Source organism: Podarcis cretensis, assembly GCF_951804945.1.
Source record: "Podarcis cretensis genome assembly, chromosome: 8".
In the NCBI taxonomy this organism is placed as follows: Eukaryota; Metazoa; Chordata; class Lepidosauria; order Squamata; family Lacertidae; genus Podarcis; species Podarcis cretensis.
Window position 1 is genome coordinate 21,762,215 of NC_137177.1, and position 18,830 is coordinate 21,781,044.

Sequence of the window (18,830 nt, forward strand, 5' to 3'; positions counted from 1 at the left end):
GCTGAAAAAGTTTGCTGACCTCTGGACTAGGGACTAGGGTTCCTTCCTTTCCAGCACTACAGTTCTAAGATCCTAATGAGATGTCATGCTGCAGTAGCCAAAACAGGTTCAATGTTGCATGAGGGTTTTTTTTTTGGGGGGGGGCATACCGTTTCCTTTAAAAACAGCCTTTTTGGGAAAATTCAGTGCTCCAGCCTTTTCTCCAAGGTTATATGTCTTTGGAGAACAGGCAGAACTGAGTCTGGGGTAGGCCTTCCCATTATCCTGCTCTTTATATCTTGTTAAAAGCTTAGGAATCCCACCACATGTGCATCAATGTGCCTTCCGCCTTCCTGCATTTCCAACAGGTGTATGGCCTAAATCTGAACATTTTGGCCAGTTTGACAGGTGTTAAATACCACCTGTAGGGCATTTTCATGCAGTTCTCTTTACATCATAGCATTCTGTGAATTTTATATCTTCCCTCCAAAGCCTCTCCCATGATTCCATTTGGATGTTGTAGCCAAAGTCCCTGACCCACTGCACCATTACAGATTTGACTTCTTCCTCCTTGACCTCCCAGTCAAGGAGTAGCCTATACATTTTAGAGAGTGGTTTATATTTAATTTGAATCAAATCTTTTTCAAGTCTCGAAGGTACTGTGGAAAAACTGGTTTTTAAAAAATCTTTTTGGAAGGTCTCATTCAATTGGAAATATTGCATCCAGTATGTCAGGTGATTTCAGATTCCTTCAAAAATTTTGAGTTTTAGCCTATCATCTAAAAGATCAGAGAATTTTGGGAGATGATCCATAACAAATTTTTTAAAATGTTTAAATGCTCTTTCCCTAAGAAACCCGAAACCTTTCTGCTAGGTATAATGAGTAATGAAATCTCAAAGAAATTCAGGGGAATTTTCATATATGTCAGGTGATTTCATAATTTCAACTGCAAAAGGTTGGAAAGGAGACACTATCCCATCCAAATTAGACTGGCAAAACAAATTGCGAGAATATGCAGAACTAGCCAGATTATCAGCAAGGTTCCGAGATGTTACCGATGAAAAATTCAGTGGAGTGTGGGATGTATACAGAGTTTATTTAAAAGAACATTGCAAAAATATAAATCCGTTGGCAGGTCTGGATTTACTTTCTGTGTAGAATAGGAGAATCTTATAAAATTAATGTAATTGAAACAGCCTAGAGGAGACAAAGTTTAGTGTGCAGATAAAGAATGTAATCAGGGAACCACAATGGGGGGGACCGGAGGTCATGTTGAATCCAACTACAAATGGTTAAATACAACAAGCACCAACTATGGAATGAATGTTTATTTTTATTTTCATTTTCTGATGATTACTTATGTTACACAGTTTTTAAAACCAATAAAGTATATAAAAAAGCAACAGCAAAAAAAGCAAAAAAAAAAAGTTTAGGAATCCCACCAGAACATAGAAAGGGGAGCAACTCGGGATTGACAAATTTTTTTGGGGAGGGGAGCGGGGGTTGGAGGATGTGAGGGGATGGCGGCACGCATGACATCATTCGCCTGCGACGCAACGAAAAGGAGCTCCGTTCAGACCCGCATCCTTTTCAGGCTTTTACTATTCACCCATTTCCATTAATCCTCCTTCGCCCGGCCGGCCGCGGAACATTCCGCCTACAACCGTCGCGAACCGCAAGATTGTTTCAGCGGCAACTGAGGCGGCAGATCCGATTGGTCGGCTGTCTGAATGGAGGGGGGGGGGGAGGAGTGGAAGAGGAAAGATGTTCCTTCCCTCCTCCTCCTCCTCCTGCTGCTGCTGCTGCTGCCGGAAGCGCCCCAGGCGGAAGTGAGTGCCGGTGTCATCCGAGGAGGAAGCTGGCGGAGGGAACAGGCGTGCTGTCGAGCGGCGGACTTGGGGGCCCAGCATGGCGGCGCAGCGGCTGGGCGATTTGTGGGCCGAGACCCCCCTGGAGAGCCGGATCTTCTGCTCGGTGCTGCTCTTCTCGTGGGCCGTCTACCTGTGGGAGGCGCTGCTCGCCTGGCGGCAGGTCGGAGGCAACCTTTCCCTTCCTTTTCATGTCCCCCCCGCCCCGTTGAGTTGCAGCAATTGGTAGCTGGCCGCGTTGGATGAGGAAGAGGAGGAGGAGGAAGGACAGAAATCCCCCCTCCCGGTGATTCCAGCACCCGAGGTTGCTGTCAAGCCAAGGGTGGGGGAATCTCCTGGCCCGCCTTTCTCAACCTTAGATCCCCAGATGTTGGACTACCAACCCCCCATCATCCCTGACCTCTGGTCCCGCTTGCTAGGGATGGCGGAGGTCGTGGTCCAGGAGCATCTGGGCCACCCAAGGTTGAGAAAGGCTGGGTCATATGTTGCAGGGCTGCCTCTCCCGTTGCCTGAGGCCACACCCCCCCCCCCCTTGCTGAAGTTAAGCAGTCCTGGGTGGGGAGGCAGCCACGTTGACACTACCTTAAGTTCCACCCAGGGAGGAAAAGCTGGGTGTTAAATCTGTGGGCATGAAATAACAGCCTCCTGACCTGAGAATTTTGTTCCTCCTTTTATTCACAGCTGTCAACCCCACCCCTGCTTTGGCAGCTGGGAAGGGGGTGCCCATCCATTGCTGCTGATCTAAGGCTTTTAATACCGCACATGCTTCCTAAGCCGATAAATGATTTTATTAACTCTTCTGTAGTCTTTCCTGTATAGGATAGCTTTTGGTTTGCTAGCTCCTCTCTTTGTAGCAGTGGTGGAGAACCTGTGGCCCTCTGCATGCTGTTGGACTCTTATCAGCTGGAGCCATAGTAGTCCTCCCCTGTCTGTTGGTCTCCTATTGTGCCCTTTGTTTCTTTTCTCCATATATGGTGCTGAAGCGGATGTGATTATTTACTATTACTTCTTTGTCCCCTCTGTGTCCTCTTCAGCAAGGTGCCCCACTTTGAAAAGCTGTCTAATAGCAGGGTTCTTGGATTGATTTAGTACAGCAATTGTGTGTTAGTGTTAAAATAAATTAGTAGATCAAAGACTACAAACTTGCATCTTCCGAAGTACCCATAGCAAGCGGTTGATAAGAGCAACCATGCTGCTGTTAGACCTAATTCATTCAGGCAACCTTTCTGAGCATGCTTACAAGGAAGTAAGCCTCATTGGATATAGTGCTATTGATTTCCAGGCAAACATGTACGGGATTGTTATGTGTGTAGACCTTATTGGTGTGTGTATGCAAAACTTTCTTGGACTTCGCTCATTGCTGCTGCTGGTATCAAAAATTTTAAGGAATTTTCTCAGTACATTGCTGAAACTTGGTTTATAACAACAGGATCATTGAGAGACTACAGTAAAATCAGACCCAAGGACACTTTTACTTTTCTCAAAATATGGGATGTAAGGTTTGCCTCAAATAACTGAATTGTGCAAATTCCCTCCATTGTAGCTTAAGGCTATGTAGATTTGTAAAAACCACAATGAATCTGTGGTGGAAATTAGGGCACGTTGTAGTGTATGGGATTTTCCCCATTTAAATTTTATTAATGGTATTAATTCTGAAGCTACAGAGACAGACAATACTTTAGCCACACCCACACATTTCTCATATCATGTTTCCTTTCTCACTCCCCCACTCTTGAATCAAAGAATAGGGAAGAGGAAAATGTGGAGAACATTGAAGAGCCATCAAGTAGTCAAGTAGAACTAGGAAGTTCTGCCAGCTACTTTAAAATGTCTCAATGTTCTATTACTCTTGGCAAAAGTCACATTTTGCTGTTAGGCATAGCTTCTGCCTTCTATTTTTGTAGGTGTTTGTTTATTTGAGTGCCCACAAGGTTAGTTCTTTAGGCCCATTGATTTGTTGTTGCATGCCCAGGCTTTGGAGGAGATCCCAATATCACCTGTTTCATTTTGTAGTCTCGGAAAACTTTGTCACTAACAATCCTTGGATAGAAAGAATAGGGGCTTCCTGTGACACCTGAGAACAGAGCTTTAGAAGGTATATGGTAACTTGTATTTACTGCTATGTTTAAAATATTTCAGAGGACTGTGTACAGGACAACCACCCATGTTCCACTGGAATTAGGACCAATCATGGACTCAGAAACATTTGAGAAATCTCGCCTTTATCAATTGGATAAAAGTGCTTTCAGCTTTTGGTCAGGGCTGTACTCAGAGATAGAGGGCACAGTAAGTATCTCTTTTTCCTCCTAAGTTCTGTGGTTTTTCTTTTATTAGTTAGAATGTAAAATAGTATTTCAAAATGTATTGGGAATGAGATTTTCATTTAAGCATCAGAAAATGCACAATATCAAGCCTAATCCTATGACAGGATGTAAGAATCTTCTGGTATTTCAATTTCTTAGGACAGTCTTCAGACTTGTGGGGTTCCTCCTTTTTTTACTAGAACCCCCACAGTCCATCACTGGAGCCTCATGTAAATGGTATACTGATAGATTTAAAGAATTATGAGCCTGGGAATTTGTTTTGAGCTGAATGAAACCCACAGTCTTTTTACATAAAATTTAATTTATGCCACACCCACCCCACAAGCTTCCTTTATTTCAGCAGCACAATTAGGACAGAGACAGTCATTTTGTTGCTATTAAACAAATGGGAGTCATAGATCCTTACGAATCCACTGAAAATCACCCAGAGATCTACCTTCTGCCCTCCCTTGTGCTAGAACACTGTTCGGCCAGTGACATAGAATTTAGGGGGTGCAATGCTTTTTCTAGAAATGCTTCTGTCAGGAGATGATGCATGCTGTCTGTAATGATTTTGCTGCTTATTTAATAATGGGGTCAGACTGAAACTGTTAGACTTTGTGACACTCAGCTGGTTTAGATGTGACACCAAACCATGGTTTGCTGCTACATGGACCATGATTTAACATCACATGAGTAAGCCCTGATTTCTTCTCCTACTGCAATTCCTCTTTTGCAGCAAACAATTGTCTGCCATTTATATTCAGATTGACAAGCGTTGGTTTGTCCTTTGCTTTCAGAAAAGAGTCTCATACAAAATTGAATGCTGTCATATATCTATCTATATATAGATCATAATCTGACTTGGAAGGCAAGCACAAACCATAGCTTACTGATTTGCATATAATGGCAAATGATGGCTTGCCATGAAAGGGAGGAAATTGCCCAAATTTTGTAAATACTTTTACCCATTTACCAAGGCCTCTTAGGCTGTGATCCTATAAAAACTTACCTGGGAGTAAGCTACAATGAATCCAGTGGGATTTACTTCTGAGTAGATATATAAGATTGCAGTTGCCTTTTGCTTTCAGTGTGAATTGCTGTTCTGTCTCCCTCCCTCCCTCCCTCCCTCCCTCCCTCTCTCTCTCTCTCTCTCTCCCCCTCCCCCCCTAGTTTTCCATGTTGTTGATTTTAGTCTTATATTATAATCTTGATGGTTTTGTTTTCTAATTGCCTGCTACCCTACGAGTACTTCTTGACCTGAAGGCAAGGATAACAGGTGCATTCAAGTAAATACAAATAAAATAGACACTAAGCTGCTAGGATTTTTTTTCCTGGGTGCTTTCCACTTGGCTCAATCATTTCAGTTGTCTGGATACTTTTAACTGAACTATCTCTTGAAGTGGGGAAAGCAATGTGGTATATGGGACTCATACTTTTGCTTGTGTTTCAGACTTTCCCCAAGCAGCTCAGAGTGGTGTTTCGGCTTCACAAAATCCCATGAGATTAGTTAAGGAAGGGAGACCGTAGGGCTTTCCCAAGGATAGCTGTAAGCAGGATGGAACTTTAACTGACCAGAAAGCGCTTCAGCTGAGTGGGCATTGGCAGCTAGATTTTTCATATCCTAGCTCAGCACACACTAGCCCCTGCACAACACTGACTTTCTGGTTCGGTGGGTGCTATCTAGCTCCCTCGTTCTATTAGCACAAGGATTTGTGCTTGCGCAGCTCAGCTTCCTCCACCTGCATGTGCCCCATGCTCTCCCCAAATCTGCTCTGAAAGGTAAGGGGAACCCCCAGAACAGATTTAGTGGACGTACAGAGGAGGGGGAGCCTTGTGCTAACCAAATGAGTAACTTAGCACCACTTTGGATTCCAGCCATTGTAACTAGAGGGCAATGGGTTAGTGCAGTAGTCTTCAGCAGTTTTGCTGATCCTGGACCTAGCCTGCAGTATGGGACCCTTGTTTGCTTTAAAAAAAACAAAAAAGCCACAAATATGTCACTAGTTTAAGATCTAGCAGGCACGGTTCTTACTCCATAATAGCTGTACCAAAGAGGGGATTCTGATAAGGGCAGCTTGCTGGGTGAGGTGTGAAGTGGCGTCAGCTGAAATTCCCTCTTCATGGCTATTAACAGGAAAGATGCTCTTTTTCTCTTATTTGTATCTCTTCTTCCCTGTTAAGGTGCTCTTACGGTAGTGCAAAGGCAGAGGATGAGAGAGGCTTGATTTTGTTTTTCATGAGATTCCTAAACTTCGGGGCTAGCCTGTTCCATAAAGCTGTGGGTTGGCTTTTTACAGGTGATCCTTCTTTGTGGAGGAATCCCTTTCCTTTGGTCTGTATCTGGAGACATTTCAGCTCGTGCTGGTTTTGGGCCTGAATATGAGGTAGGTCCCTGTGTCCCCCCCCCCCACCTGTAACTAAACTATCCATTTTTAATAAAATTTCAGCTGCTATTCCCTTTGCCTTTTTAAATATGAGCAATAAGAACATGGAAAAAGCCCTACTGAATGGGACCAAAGGCTGATTTTGTTCAAGACTATGTTTTCCTGCAGTGGCAGGCCAGATGCCTTTATAGGAAGTCCCTAAGCAGTGCAGGTGGTGCAGTGGGTTAAACCACAGAGCCTAGGGCTTGCCGATCAGAAGGTCGGCGGTTCAAATCCCCACAATGGGGTGAGCTCCCGTTGCTCGGTCCCTGCTCCTGCCAACCTAGCAGTTTGAAAGCACGTCAAAGTGCAAGTAGATAAATAGGTACTGCTCCGGCGGGAAGGTAAACGCCGTTTCCGTGCGCTGCTCTGGTTCGCCAGAAGCGGCTTAGTCATGCTGGCCACATGACCCGGAAGCTGTACGCCGGCTCCCTCGGCTAGTAAAGCGAGATGAGCGCTGCATCCCCAGAGTTGGCCATGACTGGACCTAATGGTCAGGGGTCCCTTTACCTTTACCTTAAGCAGGGCATGGAGGCAATGTTGGGATAATCCCCAGAACAGTATGTGGGGGGAGGAGAAAGGCACTCATTCCATCTGGCTCCCACTAGCACAATGGGGATGGTTCCATCTGGAAAGCAGGGATGCTTGCGCTGATGGAACAATCGTAATAGCATGGCATTGAATTCCTCCCAGTATGTCTGAAGTTAGGGAAGTACTGACTTTTCCCCCTCCTTACGCATAGATTGTTCAGTCCTTGGTGTTCCTGCTGCTTGCTACACTCTTCAGTGCTGTCACCGGTCTTCCATGGAGCCTCTATAATACTTTCGTCATCGAGGAAAAACATGGCTTCAACCAGCAGGTATCTTATAGTATTTGTTGGCTGCTAAATTGATAGCAGTTTCCTTTCATTGCCTGTTGGATTTGTGCTTATTTGGCTTTTAAATCTGTAACGGAGCTGTGGGAAGCCTTTGGCCCTCCAAATGCTGCTGAATTACAACAACAACCACCACCATCATTGACACGCTTGCTAGGGTTGATGGGAGTTGTAGTTCAGCACCATCTGGAAGACCATCAGTTCTTTATGCCTGCTGTTCCGATTCTCCTGTTTCATCTAACTGTTCTCCAATGGCCTGGACAAGTTTTGAGTGGGGCTAAACAGCCTGCGATTTTTGAACCTCTTATATATTCACATAGCTGGCTTCCAAACATTTCATCTTAATTATCTCTTCTTCTGCAGACTCTGGGATTCTTTTTTAAAGATGCAATCAAGAAGTTTATAGTGACCCAGTGTATCCTGTTGCCAGTAACGTCACTTCTACTTTACATCATTAAAATAGGTGGAGACTATTTCTTCATTTATGCATGGCTTTTCACCTTAGTAGTTTCTTTGGTGAGTATGTGATGCAGTCTGCCGTGTCCAGAATTGCTTCAAGTGTAACTCTTATTAAATGGGGGAGTTGGTTGTCTCAAGTCACTAAAACGGCTTACCTGCTTATCATGGTTTCCTTTCCATCTTGTCCCGTAAAACTGTAACTTTGCTAACAGGTCAGTTTAACTAAATTATTCTTATTTAGTTAACCTGGCAGCTGTGGCAGGGGGCACAATCTAGTCCAGGTTAAGCGCTATTTAATATCTGGCTACAACATTTAATTAAAGAATCAAATAAAAATGTGTCTTGCTTAATCAGGTAGTTGATGTTTAAGTTTGATACACGTTTAAAAATATACCAAGCAGCATTTTAGAGGAGGCTGTTTCTTCTGTGTGTGACAGAAGGGGTGCCAACAGGATTTCTGGGGCCCACTGCAGTGTATATGGATCCCCCCCCCCAAAAAAAGAAGCTGTTGAAGGCGGTCATTAGGAAATTTTGAGCCGGGTGTCATCAGTATGTTGACAATAATATCCGGACCTGAGGTGCACCACCACTGCATTAGTAACTCTAGGCTGGATTACTGCAATTCTCGCTTATGTAGAAGTGCCTTTGACGTTGTATTGCGCATTCCTGGAGATAAATGTTAATGATGAATAAACTGGCCTAAGGTGTCTCTGTTTTAACAGTTGTGCTCCACTGTAGGTCCTTGTCACAATCTATGCAGACTACATTGCTCCCTTGTTCGATAAATTCATCCCACTCCCTGAAGGAGAGCTGAAGCAGCAGATTGAGGAGATGGCAAAGAATATAGACTTTCCTCTGACCAAAGTGTATGTGGTGGAAGGTGAGAGTCCGTACATCTCTGGGACAGCACATGTCACAAGGCAGCTCGTGATGATAGGAAAACAGCAGAATATATTATCAGGGTCCAACCCCAACACAACTTAAAATGCATTACACCCTTACAATACATTACACCCTTACATATTTATCATTTTACTATATTTTTTACCATATTTACCACAATCCATTTTAGATTGTAAAAATTTGGGGTGATAGCCAATCTTCTTCGTAGAGTAGACCCACTGAAGCCTGTTGATGCAAGTACAGTGGTACCTCGGGTTACATACGCTTCAGGTTACAGACTCCGCTAACCCAGAAATAGTGCTTCAGGTTAAGAACTTTGCTTCAGGATGAGAACAGAAATGCTCCGACGGCGTGGTGGTAGCAGGAGGCCCCATTAGCTAAAGTGGTGCTTCAGGTTAAGAACAGTTTCAGGTTAAGTACGGACCTCCGGAACGAATAAAGTACTCAACCCAAGGTACCACTGTATTACTTAGTTGCCTATCGCCCTTGGACTAACAGGGTAGACAACATGCAATGCCACCAGTCATGCTTTCCTGGGGAGGGACAGAAGGATCACCATTATAGGGTACCATCAAAGGAAGTGTCTTTTATAAGAAGGGCCCTGCTGGGTTGGGCCAAAGGCCCATCTAGTCCTGCAGTCTGTTCTCACAGGGGCCAGCAGTAGTCACCCACCTGACCTCCAAGGGCTGGGCCAGCTGACAATCTCGGCTGAAGGACAGATTCATGTGGACTTCCCTCCCCAGTTAAAATCTGTCCCCAAGATCAAGGGGACATGTTCACTTGCTTGCTTCTGTAATGTGACTTCGTTCCCACCCTTCTCCCACCTGCCCCAGGTTCCAAACGGTCTTCCCACAGCAATGCTTATTTCTACGGCTTCTTCAAGAACAAGCGTATCGTGCTGTTTGACACTCTCTTGGAGGATTATTCTGCCCTTAACAAAGAGCGCCCTGAGGAGCCTGGCTCAGAGAACCAGGTGGCTGGAGGAGATGGGGAAGATGCCGAGGCAAAGGCTAAAACCAAAGTAAGCATCCAGATTGGATGGGGGAAGGTTATATCACTAAGGTGCAGCCATTCTGATCTAAGATTTCCTAGGTGGACTGGAAAGAAGGCAAGGACAATTGTTCAGGGAGTGCAAGTGTGCACATCAGATCCTTGGCAATAAATGCTAAAGTGGTTGTAGGTGGCTTTTACTCAGGGCTGGGGAACCTGAGGTCCAGAGGCCAAATCCAGGCCTCTCTATTCTGGCCCTCAGGGCTATCCCCAGGCCACACTCTTCACTGACCCTGTTCCTTTGCATCATGTTCCTTTGCATCGATGGTGGAATGTAGCCTTCTGCACAAAGAGAGGTCACCCATGTTCCCCCCCCCTTACTTTTGCCTCTGGCCACACCCACCACTGCCATGCAGCCCCTGGGAGGTCGCTTGCGAGAGAATGGTTTCCCATTTTTGCAATAACCCCAAAGCCAGAATGTGGCTCATAATTCATTGTAGTTATGAACTTCTGTTCCCTGCTATTCTGCACATTTCTTTTTAGGACAAAGCTCTGAGCAACCAGAGCTTTTCTACAGTAGCTCCATTAAATGCTGTCAATGAATCAGCTGAATCACCAGTACTTGTGTGGAGCTGGAATTCAGTCACCAAAGGTTCAGTGGGCAATAAGGATGCAGGTCTGGTCTATGCATAATGCTAAGCCATCCTTCACCAATTTGGCGCCTTTCACTAACAGGGCTCTTTGCTCAACCCTTAGGCCAGCTTCGTAGATCTCTTCCCAGGGAGTTAAGCATTGCTTCCTCTCTTATTTATTTTTAGGGAAACCCTATTTTGAAATCAACTTTTCAACTACCTTATTCTTCTGATGCCACTTTGAGCTGTTGCTGTTATTGCATGGCTAGATGTGTTCTGCCGTGCATTAGGATAATATACTTGAAAATATTTATATTATGAGCCATCTTGGAAGGGGTAACCCTGACAGGAGGCCTACAGATACAGTATTATGGTCCCAGGGTTGGTTATGTAAACTATCAAAATTTAAAAGGGGCTTTCCTAAAGTGTCCGGTCTTGACCCTCTGGGATTGATTAGATTGTGCAGCGGGGGTGACTAAGGACCCAGAGAGTCAAAAGAGTGTCAAAAAACACCCAGGAGTAGGAAAGCCATTCACAAAGTATCATGTGAAGAATTTCTGCTTCCTGTCCTGCATTCGTGAGCTTGGAAGATGGTCTTTGCTCATGCTTGGATAACATGTTCCTTCTCTCTCCTCCTGACCCCCCCTCCCCTTTACGCTAGAATAAGAAGCAAGGTTGCAAAAATGAAGAAGTCTTGGCTGTGCTGGGTCATGAGCTGGGGCACTGGAAACTGGGCCACACAATTAAAAACATCGTTATCAGCCAGGTGAGCAGAAAGCACCGAGGAAATTCCCATGGGTTTTGCTTGAGTGTGCTTATATTGACATGCAGCGCCATTCCTTTAGTTATGGAAGTAGTGAAAAGGAACGTGGGCAAGCAAGAGTGTAAGTGGGGAGGCGTGTTAACAGAGAGGTGACTTAGAGCTGAACAGCCCATTACACAGAAATCTGATTGACCTCCCACTTTCCCCCTCTTAAGACTTTAAAAGCAGTCCAGGAGACGGGGGCAGGGGGATGGAAACGGACTGCATCAGTGCTTAGGTGCATTGGGGTGAAGGTTAGCTTTTCTCTTATTTCTCCCCTGCACTGTGGTCCTTGGAAGCTGCTATAAGCCACAGTGGCTGGGGATGTATTTACCTGTATTTTGGTCCCAGGTGTGGAAGCTCCAGCTGCTGCTGGATGCAGTGCCAAGACTGCTGATACAGGCAGATGGCTAACAGCATGTGATGCCTTTCTTAAAACATCTACACTGCGCTACTGGACCAGGTTCAAGACGCTTGTGCTGATCTGCAGAGCCATGAATAACTTGGGTCCGGGACATCTTAAGGCCCGCCTGAGCCCTGTTGATTTGTAGCAGTGTCCAAGTGCACAGCGGAATGATGAGGAATACGTGCACATACTCTAAGTTGCTTTATTTACATTTCAAAGCTGGTAGATTACAGAAAAACAGAAACTGCATCCTCTCTCCTCTGAAGCACGGAGAGAATCACACTGTGTGAGAACAGTGAAAAACAGGAAACCAGTGTACGTCACATCCAGCCTCCCTTTCCCGTGGGAAACATAACAGCAATGCTGTCTGTGGAATGTAAACATGTAAACATTGTCTTGTGACAAGCCTTTCGCTGCACAGTGAAGAGAGCAGAAACCAACATCCTCCCCCTTTCTGTGAACACCACTGGGCAGCGTGTTCGTACAATATCAGTACAAACCCAACTTACCTGACATATAGGACACCGTTACGAGTCCCTTCTGAATACGTTCCCTAGCATGTTGCACCTTCAATTGCAAGTGCTTCGTGCTTTGCTTACAACCTTCAGAATTCAGCAAAGCCAAACATGCTTTGTTGTCCTGGTAAACCTGGATTGGACATTTGACAGGAATTTTCATGTCTTTGCACAATTGTAACAACCATTCACAATCCTTAAGTGAATAAGACAGTGCATTCAGTTCAGCTTCACAAGTACTTAAGCTAACTGTTGTTTGCTTCTTGCACGACCAATCAAATAGACCCTGATTGTACATATAGCAAACTCCAGACGTACTTTTCCTGTCTGTAGTGTCACTTCCAAAACTTGCATCTGCAAATATCTCAAGACCACCAGACTTCTGATTGTTAAATCTCAGTCTGTAATGCATAGTGCCTTTCAAATACCGCGCTACGCGTTTCAGAGCTTTCCAATCCTTAACAGTAGGATTGTTGACTTGTCTGCTTAGCAAATTACAGCTAACAGCAATGTCAGGTCTTGAACATCTGGCAATGAAGTTTAGCTTGCCTAGCACACTTCTGTACAGTGTAGTGTCAGAAAATGCTTCTTCAGTGTCATCTACCTGATAACCTGTTGTCATCGGTGTGTCTACAGGGTTAGCATCCATCAGGTTTAGTTTGCCTAACACATCAGCAATTTTCCGTGACTGGTGTACTAGAATGTTACCATCTTGATCTCTCTCTATTTCCAGAGATAGGTAGTTGTTTACCTCACCAAGATCTTTCATGTCAAAGTGTTCTTTCAGTTGAGCTAGGGCGTTATTGTACATTGTGACATCATCCCAAAAGAATAAAAGATCATCAACATAAAACAAACAATACAGTTTCTTTTGCCCCTCCTCTTTGACAAATACACAAGGATCAGCTTTTCCTTGCTTAAAACCTAGAGAAAACAATACTTCAGTGAGTTTTGTGTGCCAACACCGTGCACTTTGTTTGAGACCATAAAGGGACTTTTTCAGAGCACAAACAAATCCCTGTTTTACCTGTACGCCATCAGGTGGAAGCATATAAAGTGATTCATTTAGAGATCCGTACAGAAAAGCTGTATTCACATCGTGGTGACTAATGTGTAGATTCTCCTCTGCAGCTAGCTTGAGCATAAGCCTAATGCTCTCATACCTCACTGTGGGTGAGTAGGTCTCGTGATAGTCTTCACCTGGTACCTGTGCAAAACCTCTGGCTACCAATCTGGCTTTGTGTCTGACTATCTTGCCATTTTGATCAGTCTTCGCTTTGAAGACCCATTTGCTTCCAAGCAGTTTCATTCCTGGAACTATTGGAACAAGTTCCCATGTTTTGTTCCTTTCCAAGGAATCAAGCTCAGCTTTCATGGCATTTAACCATGGCTCAGCTTCCTTTGAATCCAAATCCTGGATTTCTTGGAAACTTGAAGGTTCAAATACCTTCTTGGAGCTTTTAACAGCTGTTACTGCTATCTTAGCAAACTCATCAGCAAATCTCTTTGGAGGTCTACCTTTTGTTGCTCTTTGTGACCTGCGAATTAGCCTTAAGTCTTCAACACTCTCCTCTTCCTTCTTAGGAGAAAAGCGACCTATTGTGAACAATGGTTCCTCCAATTCCTGATCAGAGCTTTCAGAGGGTCGCATAGAGGCTTTCGCACTCTTGAAATCCTCTGAATCACCCTATTCAGTTTCAGACTCAGAATCAGAACTTTCATCAGTGGGTGTGGGTTGCTGTGGTTGCTTTTGACTATCCTCAGTCTCATCACTGTCTTCAGGATAACATTGGAAAATTCCCACATTCTCCCCCCACTTGGCATTGTACTCAACACTTCTTGTGAGCTTAATGGTCTTAGAGTCAGTCATCCTTATTCTGTAAGAACCTTTCTCATAACCTAGAAAGATACCATGCAAACCACGCTTGTCTAACTTGGAGTTTTGTGGTGAGTGAACCCACATGTCAGAACCAAAAATTCTCATGTGTTTGATGTATGGCTTCTTGCCAAACATCTTCTCATAGGGGGTACAACCAATCGCTGAAGATAACCTGCGATTATAACTGTAAGTGAAACATGAGAGAGCTTCGGCCCAATAACTCTCTGGAAGATTTGCATCATGTAGCAAAGTTTTTAACCCTTGAAGCAATGTTTGATTTGCTCGTTCCGCAAGTCCATTCTGCCATGGCGAGCGAGGACTAGACAAATCGTGTTGAATTCCTTTCTCAGTCAGAAAAGCTTCAAACTGCTGAGAAGTGAATTCCCCCCCGCGATCAGTGAAAAGAGTCTTTACCTTCTTACCATGCACATTTTCCAACCAAGCACAGAATTCCTTGAACCTAGGAAAAGCCTCTGATTTCTGCTTGAGATTGTACACATGAATATACCTGGAAAATGCATCAATGAGAACCATGAAGTACCTATTTCCACCCAAAGAGGGCGCTAGTGGTCCAACCAAATCAGCATGAACAATTTGGTATGGTTCTGTAGCTTGCCTACTAGACACCTTACCTTTCGCAGCCATTTTCACCTTGTTTGCTGCGCATGCCTTGCACTTCATGTGGTACCTGCAGGGTTTAATAGTCATACCTTCAACCAAGGCAGGCATTTTAGATACTGCCTCAAAACCCAAATGACCAAATTTTCGATGAAAATCAATGCAAACTTTTGTTAGAACCTGCAATGCAACAAGTGTCATCCTGCACAACATCATCATAATATAAAACATACAAACGATCAACATATTCAGCATACAATACATAATCATTTTTCTTTGTGATGATGCACCTTTTGTTCTTAAAGGAAACGTCAATGTTCCGCTCATTCATCTGTCCAACGCTGAGCAGATTATGTTTGGCATCTGGAACATAAAGTACATTCTGTATCGATAAGTCCAAACTGTGAAGAACAACAGTTCCGTAGCCTTTACTGGGAATTGTGTGGTCATCCGCCTGGTGAATCGCACCTTCCTGCGGTGTAAAAGACACGAACAGTCGCTTATCGTTGCACATGTGGTGGGTTGCCGCTGAATCAACAACGAAGAAAGATCTAGACGTCTTCTGGACCTCTGCAACTTTTGGAGTGAAGCGTGAGACCATTGCTTTGTCCTGCGTTGTCCTGGACACTGGACCTTTGCCTTTGCTCTGGCCTTTTCCACGCGATGAGCTTCCGCTGTGCTGCTCTGTCTTGGCCCTGGGATATTTGCATTCCCTCTTCATATGGCCTAGACGTCCACAGGAGTAGCATTTCACTGCCTTCAAAGCTTTGGCGCCATCTGGTGGTTCCACTGCACTCTGGGATGACGACTGTGAAGTCTCCCCCTTACCCATGCAGCTATCACCCTGGCAATCTGCTTCATTCTGAATCATGGCAGTATCACAAGCTACTCTGAGCTGAGCATGTGGCTGATTGGCTTCAGATTCCCCACTTGCATCAGCCAGCCTTCTGCAGCTAGCCATCATATTATGCAGCTTGTTAAAATAAAACATAGTAGATTCAGCTTCTGTCCTCAAGTGAGCCTCTCTCAAAATGTGCCAAATTTCTCTGGCTGAGGTCTTATCACGCAATAGACAGAGCTCTTCTGGGGATACTATCAATGTAAGAGTTCCCCTTGCTTTGGAATCCTTAGCTTTCCATGCATCTGTAATTGGAGCTGGGGGGGGTGTCTGTAATAACCTCAAACAGACCCTCTTTCCGCAGAATAGCCTCTGCATAGATAACCCAGTCCACATAGTTCTTCTTATTGAGCTTGGGAATCCCACAAGCATCCTGAAGGGCCATCATGACTCTGGCATTAGCCTTCTGCATCATCTCTGCTGCTTTAAACAAGCTGCTTTATACAAGCTGCGTCTCTGCTGCTTCAAGCCTCATTCCAAAGGCAAGTTCAAAAGTGCTTTCTCTCTGCTGCCCTAAATCATGCTGCGTCACTTTTTGCAGCTGCTTCAGCCCTTTTAAAAGTTACTTTCGATTTCCCCAGCACAGCCATAGCCGCTGCCTGTTCCCGGCAAACGGACATAAAAGTTCAAAGTCCAGCCATAAAGCCATTAATTAGAAGCTGGCAGGCTGCCCGGAGCAGTAGCACATACCTCATCAATCATCTTGACGCGCAGAGCAGATAGCGTCCGATCCGTCCCTTTGCATTCCGATCCTTTTGCCGGCATTCCGATGACTGCGTCTTCTGGGCCCATAACCAAAATGTTGATTTGTAGCAGTGTCCAAGTGCACAGCGGAATGATGAGGAATACGTGCACATACTCTAAGTTGCTTTATTTACATTTCAAAGCTGGTAGATTACAGAAAAACATCTTGTCTCTGCCGGAGCAGAAACTGCATCCTCTCTCCTCTGAAGCACGGAGAGAATCACACTGTGTGAGAACAGTGAAAAACAGGAAACCAGTGTACGTCACATCCAGCCTCCCTTTCCCGTGGGAAACATAACAGCAATGCTGTCTGTGGAATGTAAACATTGTCTTGTGACAAGCCTTTCGCTGCACAGTGAAGAGAGCAGAAACCAACAATATCCCAACCCGATCACTGAGGTCATTTGGAGGAGCACTGTTAGTTGCCCCGCATGTTACAGAGCCCCGGCTGGCCTCCACTAGAAGTTGGGTACTGAGTGTCACAGGCCCCATGGTGCAGTACACTCTTCCAACAGATTCAGCAGGCATCTTCGCTTCTGAATTTCAGGTGCCTATTCAAGGCTTTTTAAGCCAACTCTGCAGTTCCACATTTTCTAATTTTAATGATTGCTCCCATACCACTTTAAAAGGTTTAGTAATTTATTTTTATATTGTTGTACACCGCTCTGATATTTTAAGAGAGGGTGGTATATACTTTTACAAATAAAAAATGGTTGCTAACAAATTATTAAGGCAGCAAATGCTGCTCTTTTTTTCTTTTTCTTTCCTAGATGAACTCCTTCTTGTGTTTCTTTTTATTTGCCGTGTTGATTGGTCGAAAGGAGCTCTTTGCAGCTTTTGGATTTTATGATACTCAGCCAACCCTGATAGGCCTGTTGATCATCTTTCAGTTTATTTTCTCTCCTTATAATGAGGTAAAGTTCTGCTTTTGATTGCACACTCAAACCATTATTGCTGAAATGCTATAGTAGTTTCTTTGCGGACTTAAACCCTCCTGTCCCACAATAATGCTGTCAGAATTCTGATTCATTTTTAAAGTTTCCTCAGTGGTACCAGTTGTGTAGCATTTCTTTGTTTTTATTTTGCAGATTTATAAACTGCTTCACACCCAGAAGCTGTTGAAGTAGTATACAATTTAAAGAATTGTCTTTACCATGCAGAAGGCTAGCGGGTATGAGGCTGGGGTTTGGAGGATTCTGAAACATGTTCTGAGTTCTTAATGTAACTTCCCTATATTGTTTCCCTTACAGGTTCTCTCCTTCTGCTTAACTGTATTAAGTAGGCGATTTGAATTTCAAGCGGATGCATTTGCCAAGGATCTTGGAAAGGCTACAGACTTGTATTCCGCTCTGATCAAGTTAAACAAAGATAATCTGGGATTTCCTGTTTCAGACTGGTTGTTTTCAATGTGGCATTATTCTCATCCTCCGCTGTTAGAAAGACTTCAAGCACTGAAACAATCTAAGCAAGACTGAATGAAATAACTACTGGCTCAAAGGAGCTTCCATCCCAAAACAAATTTCCAGTTTTTAAAAACCATCTATACATATATATATTCATTCCATTCCTGAGCACACCATTCTGCATAGCAACATGCGCTGTTCACCTTATTTGAAAGTAGCGCCCAAAAATCCTGTATCCAATTTACGGAACTGAATTTTAAAGAGAAATACCTTGCGGGGACTGAATTAGAAAGGAATGTAACATGTAAAGTTTTATCTGAAAATCTTAACAAAGCCGTACTTGAGGGGAAAGTTTAACTTGTCACAACCTGAAGTATCCATGCTTGAATTTGTGAAAGCTTTGAATGTGACTTTTGTACCTTTTAAGCAGTTTGTCTGGGTGTTCTTACAGTACGATAAACTTCTAGCTTTCCTACCTCATCCAATGAGGGGGTCTGATCCTGGATAACTATCCTTCCCCCCTCCCTTTCTGACCGTTGGATTTCAAGCATTTAAACCAAACGCTCTCTGGACTGAAAGTGAACTTTCCCCTTTAGGTCCAAGTTCATACCTGCAATGAATGAAAAGGCTACTTTTTACAGAGAAAATAAAGTTGCCTCTCTCCCTGTATGGGGTATGGAGAATAAATTGCAGCTCATGAAACATCCTGCTTATGTGTGTCCCATATATTGTGTGTATGATGATGGTTTGGAACTTATCTGGTCTCATCTCCCCCTACCCACTGATTTTCTGGATAGCAGGGGTTTGGAAGGAATAACTATGTAACAAAAGCTATACTCTTTGTCAAGAAAAAAGAAACTGACGTGGTTGACTTGCATCACTGAATAGTCATACAGTCATACCTTGGGTTACAGACACTTCAGGTTGCGTATTTTTCAGGTTACAGGCGTGCCGAAACCCGGAAATACCGGAACAGGTTACTTCCAGGTTTCGGGGGATGCGCAGAAGTGCCAAATTGCAACCCACATGTGCGCAGATGCGGTGCTGCGGGTTGTGAACGCTGCGGGTTGCGAACGTGCCTTCTGCACGGATCATATTTGCAACCCGGGCATCCACTGTACAGTGGTACC

General features: G+C 44.3%; 1 protein-coding gene across 1 annotated transcript; it reads left to right on the forward strand.

The window, feature by feature from the left end:
• The first annotated feature begins 1,770 nt into the window (after window positions 1-1,770).
• ZMPSTE24 (zinc metallopeptidase STE24) lies at window positions 1,771-18,402 on the forward strand. The gene is made up of 10 exons (XM_079989291.1): window positions 1,771-2,011; window positions 3,988-4,134; window positions 6,452-6,538; window positions 7,320-7,436; window positions 7,815-7,967; window positions 8,649-8,790; window positions 9,647-9,834; window positions 11,097-11,201; window positions 17,068-17,211; window positions 17,548-18,402. The coding sequence occupies exons 1-10, from the start codon at window positions 1,889-1,891 to the stop codon at window positions 17,770-17,772; spliced, it is 1,431 nt and encodes a 476-aa protein (XP_079845417.1). The 5' UTR covers window positions 1,771-1,888; the 3' UTR covers window positions 17,773-18,402.
• Window positions 18,403-18,830: the final 428 nt, after the last annotated feature.

Coding starts and splice junctions, on each gene's coding strand:
- ZMPSTE24 (XM_079989291.1), top strand. CDS start 1,889: ATGGCGGCGCAGCGGCTGGGCGATTTGTGGGCCGAGACCCCCCTGGAG. Junction 7,437..7,814: donor AACATGGCTTCAACCAGCAG/GTATCTTATAGT, acceptor CTTCTTCTGCAG/ACTCTGGGATTCTTTTTTAA. Junction 8,791..9,646: donor CAAAGTGTATGTGGTGGAAG/GTGAGAGTCCGT, acceptor CACCTGCCCCAG/GTTCCAAACGGTCTTCCCAC.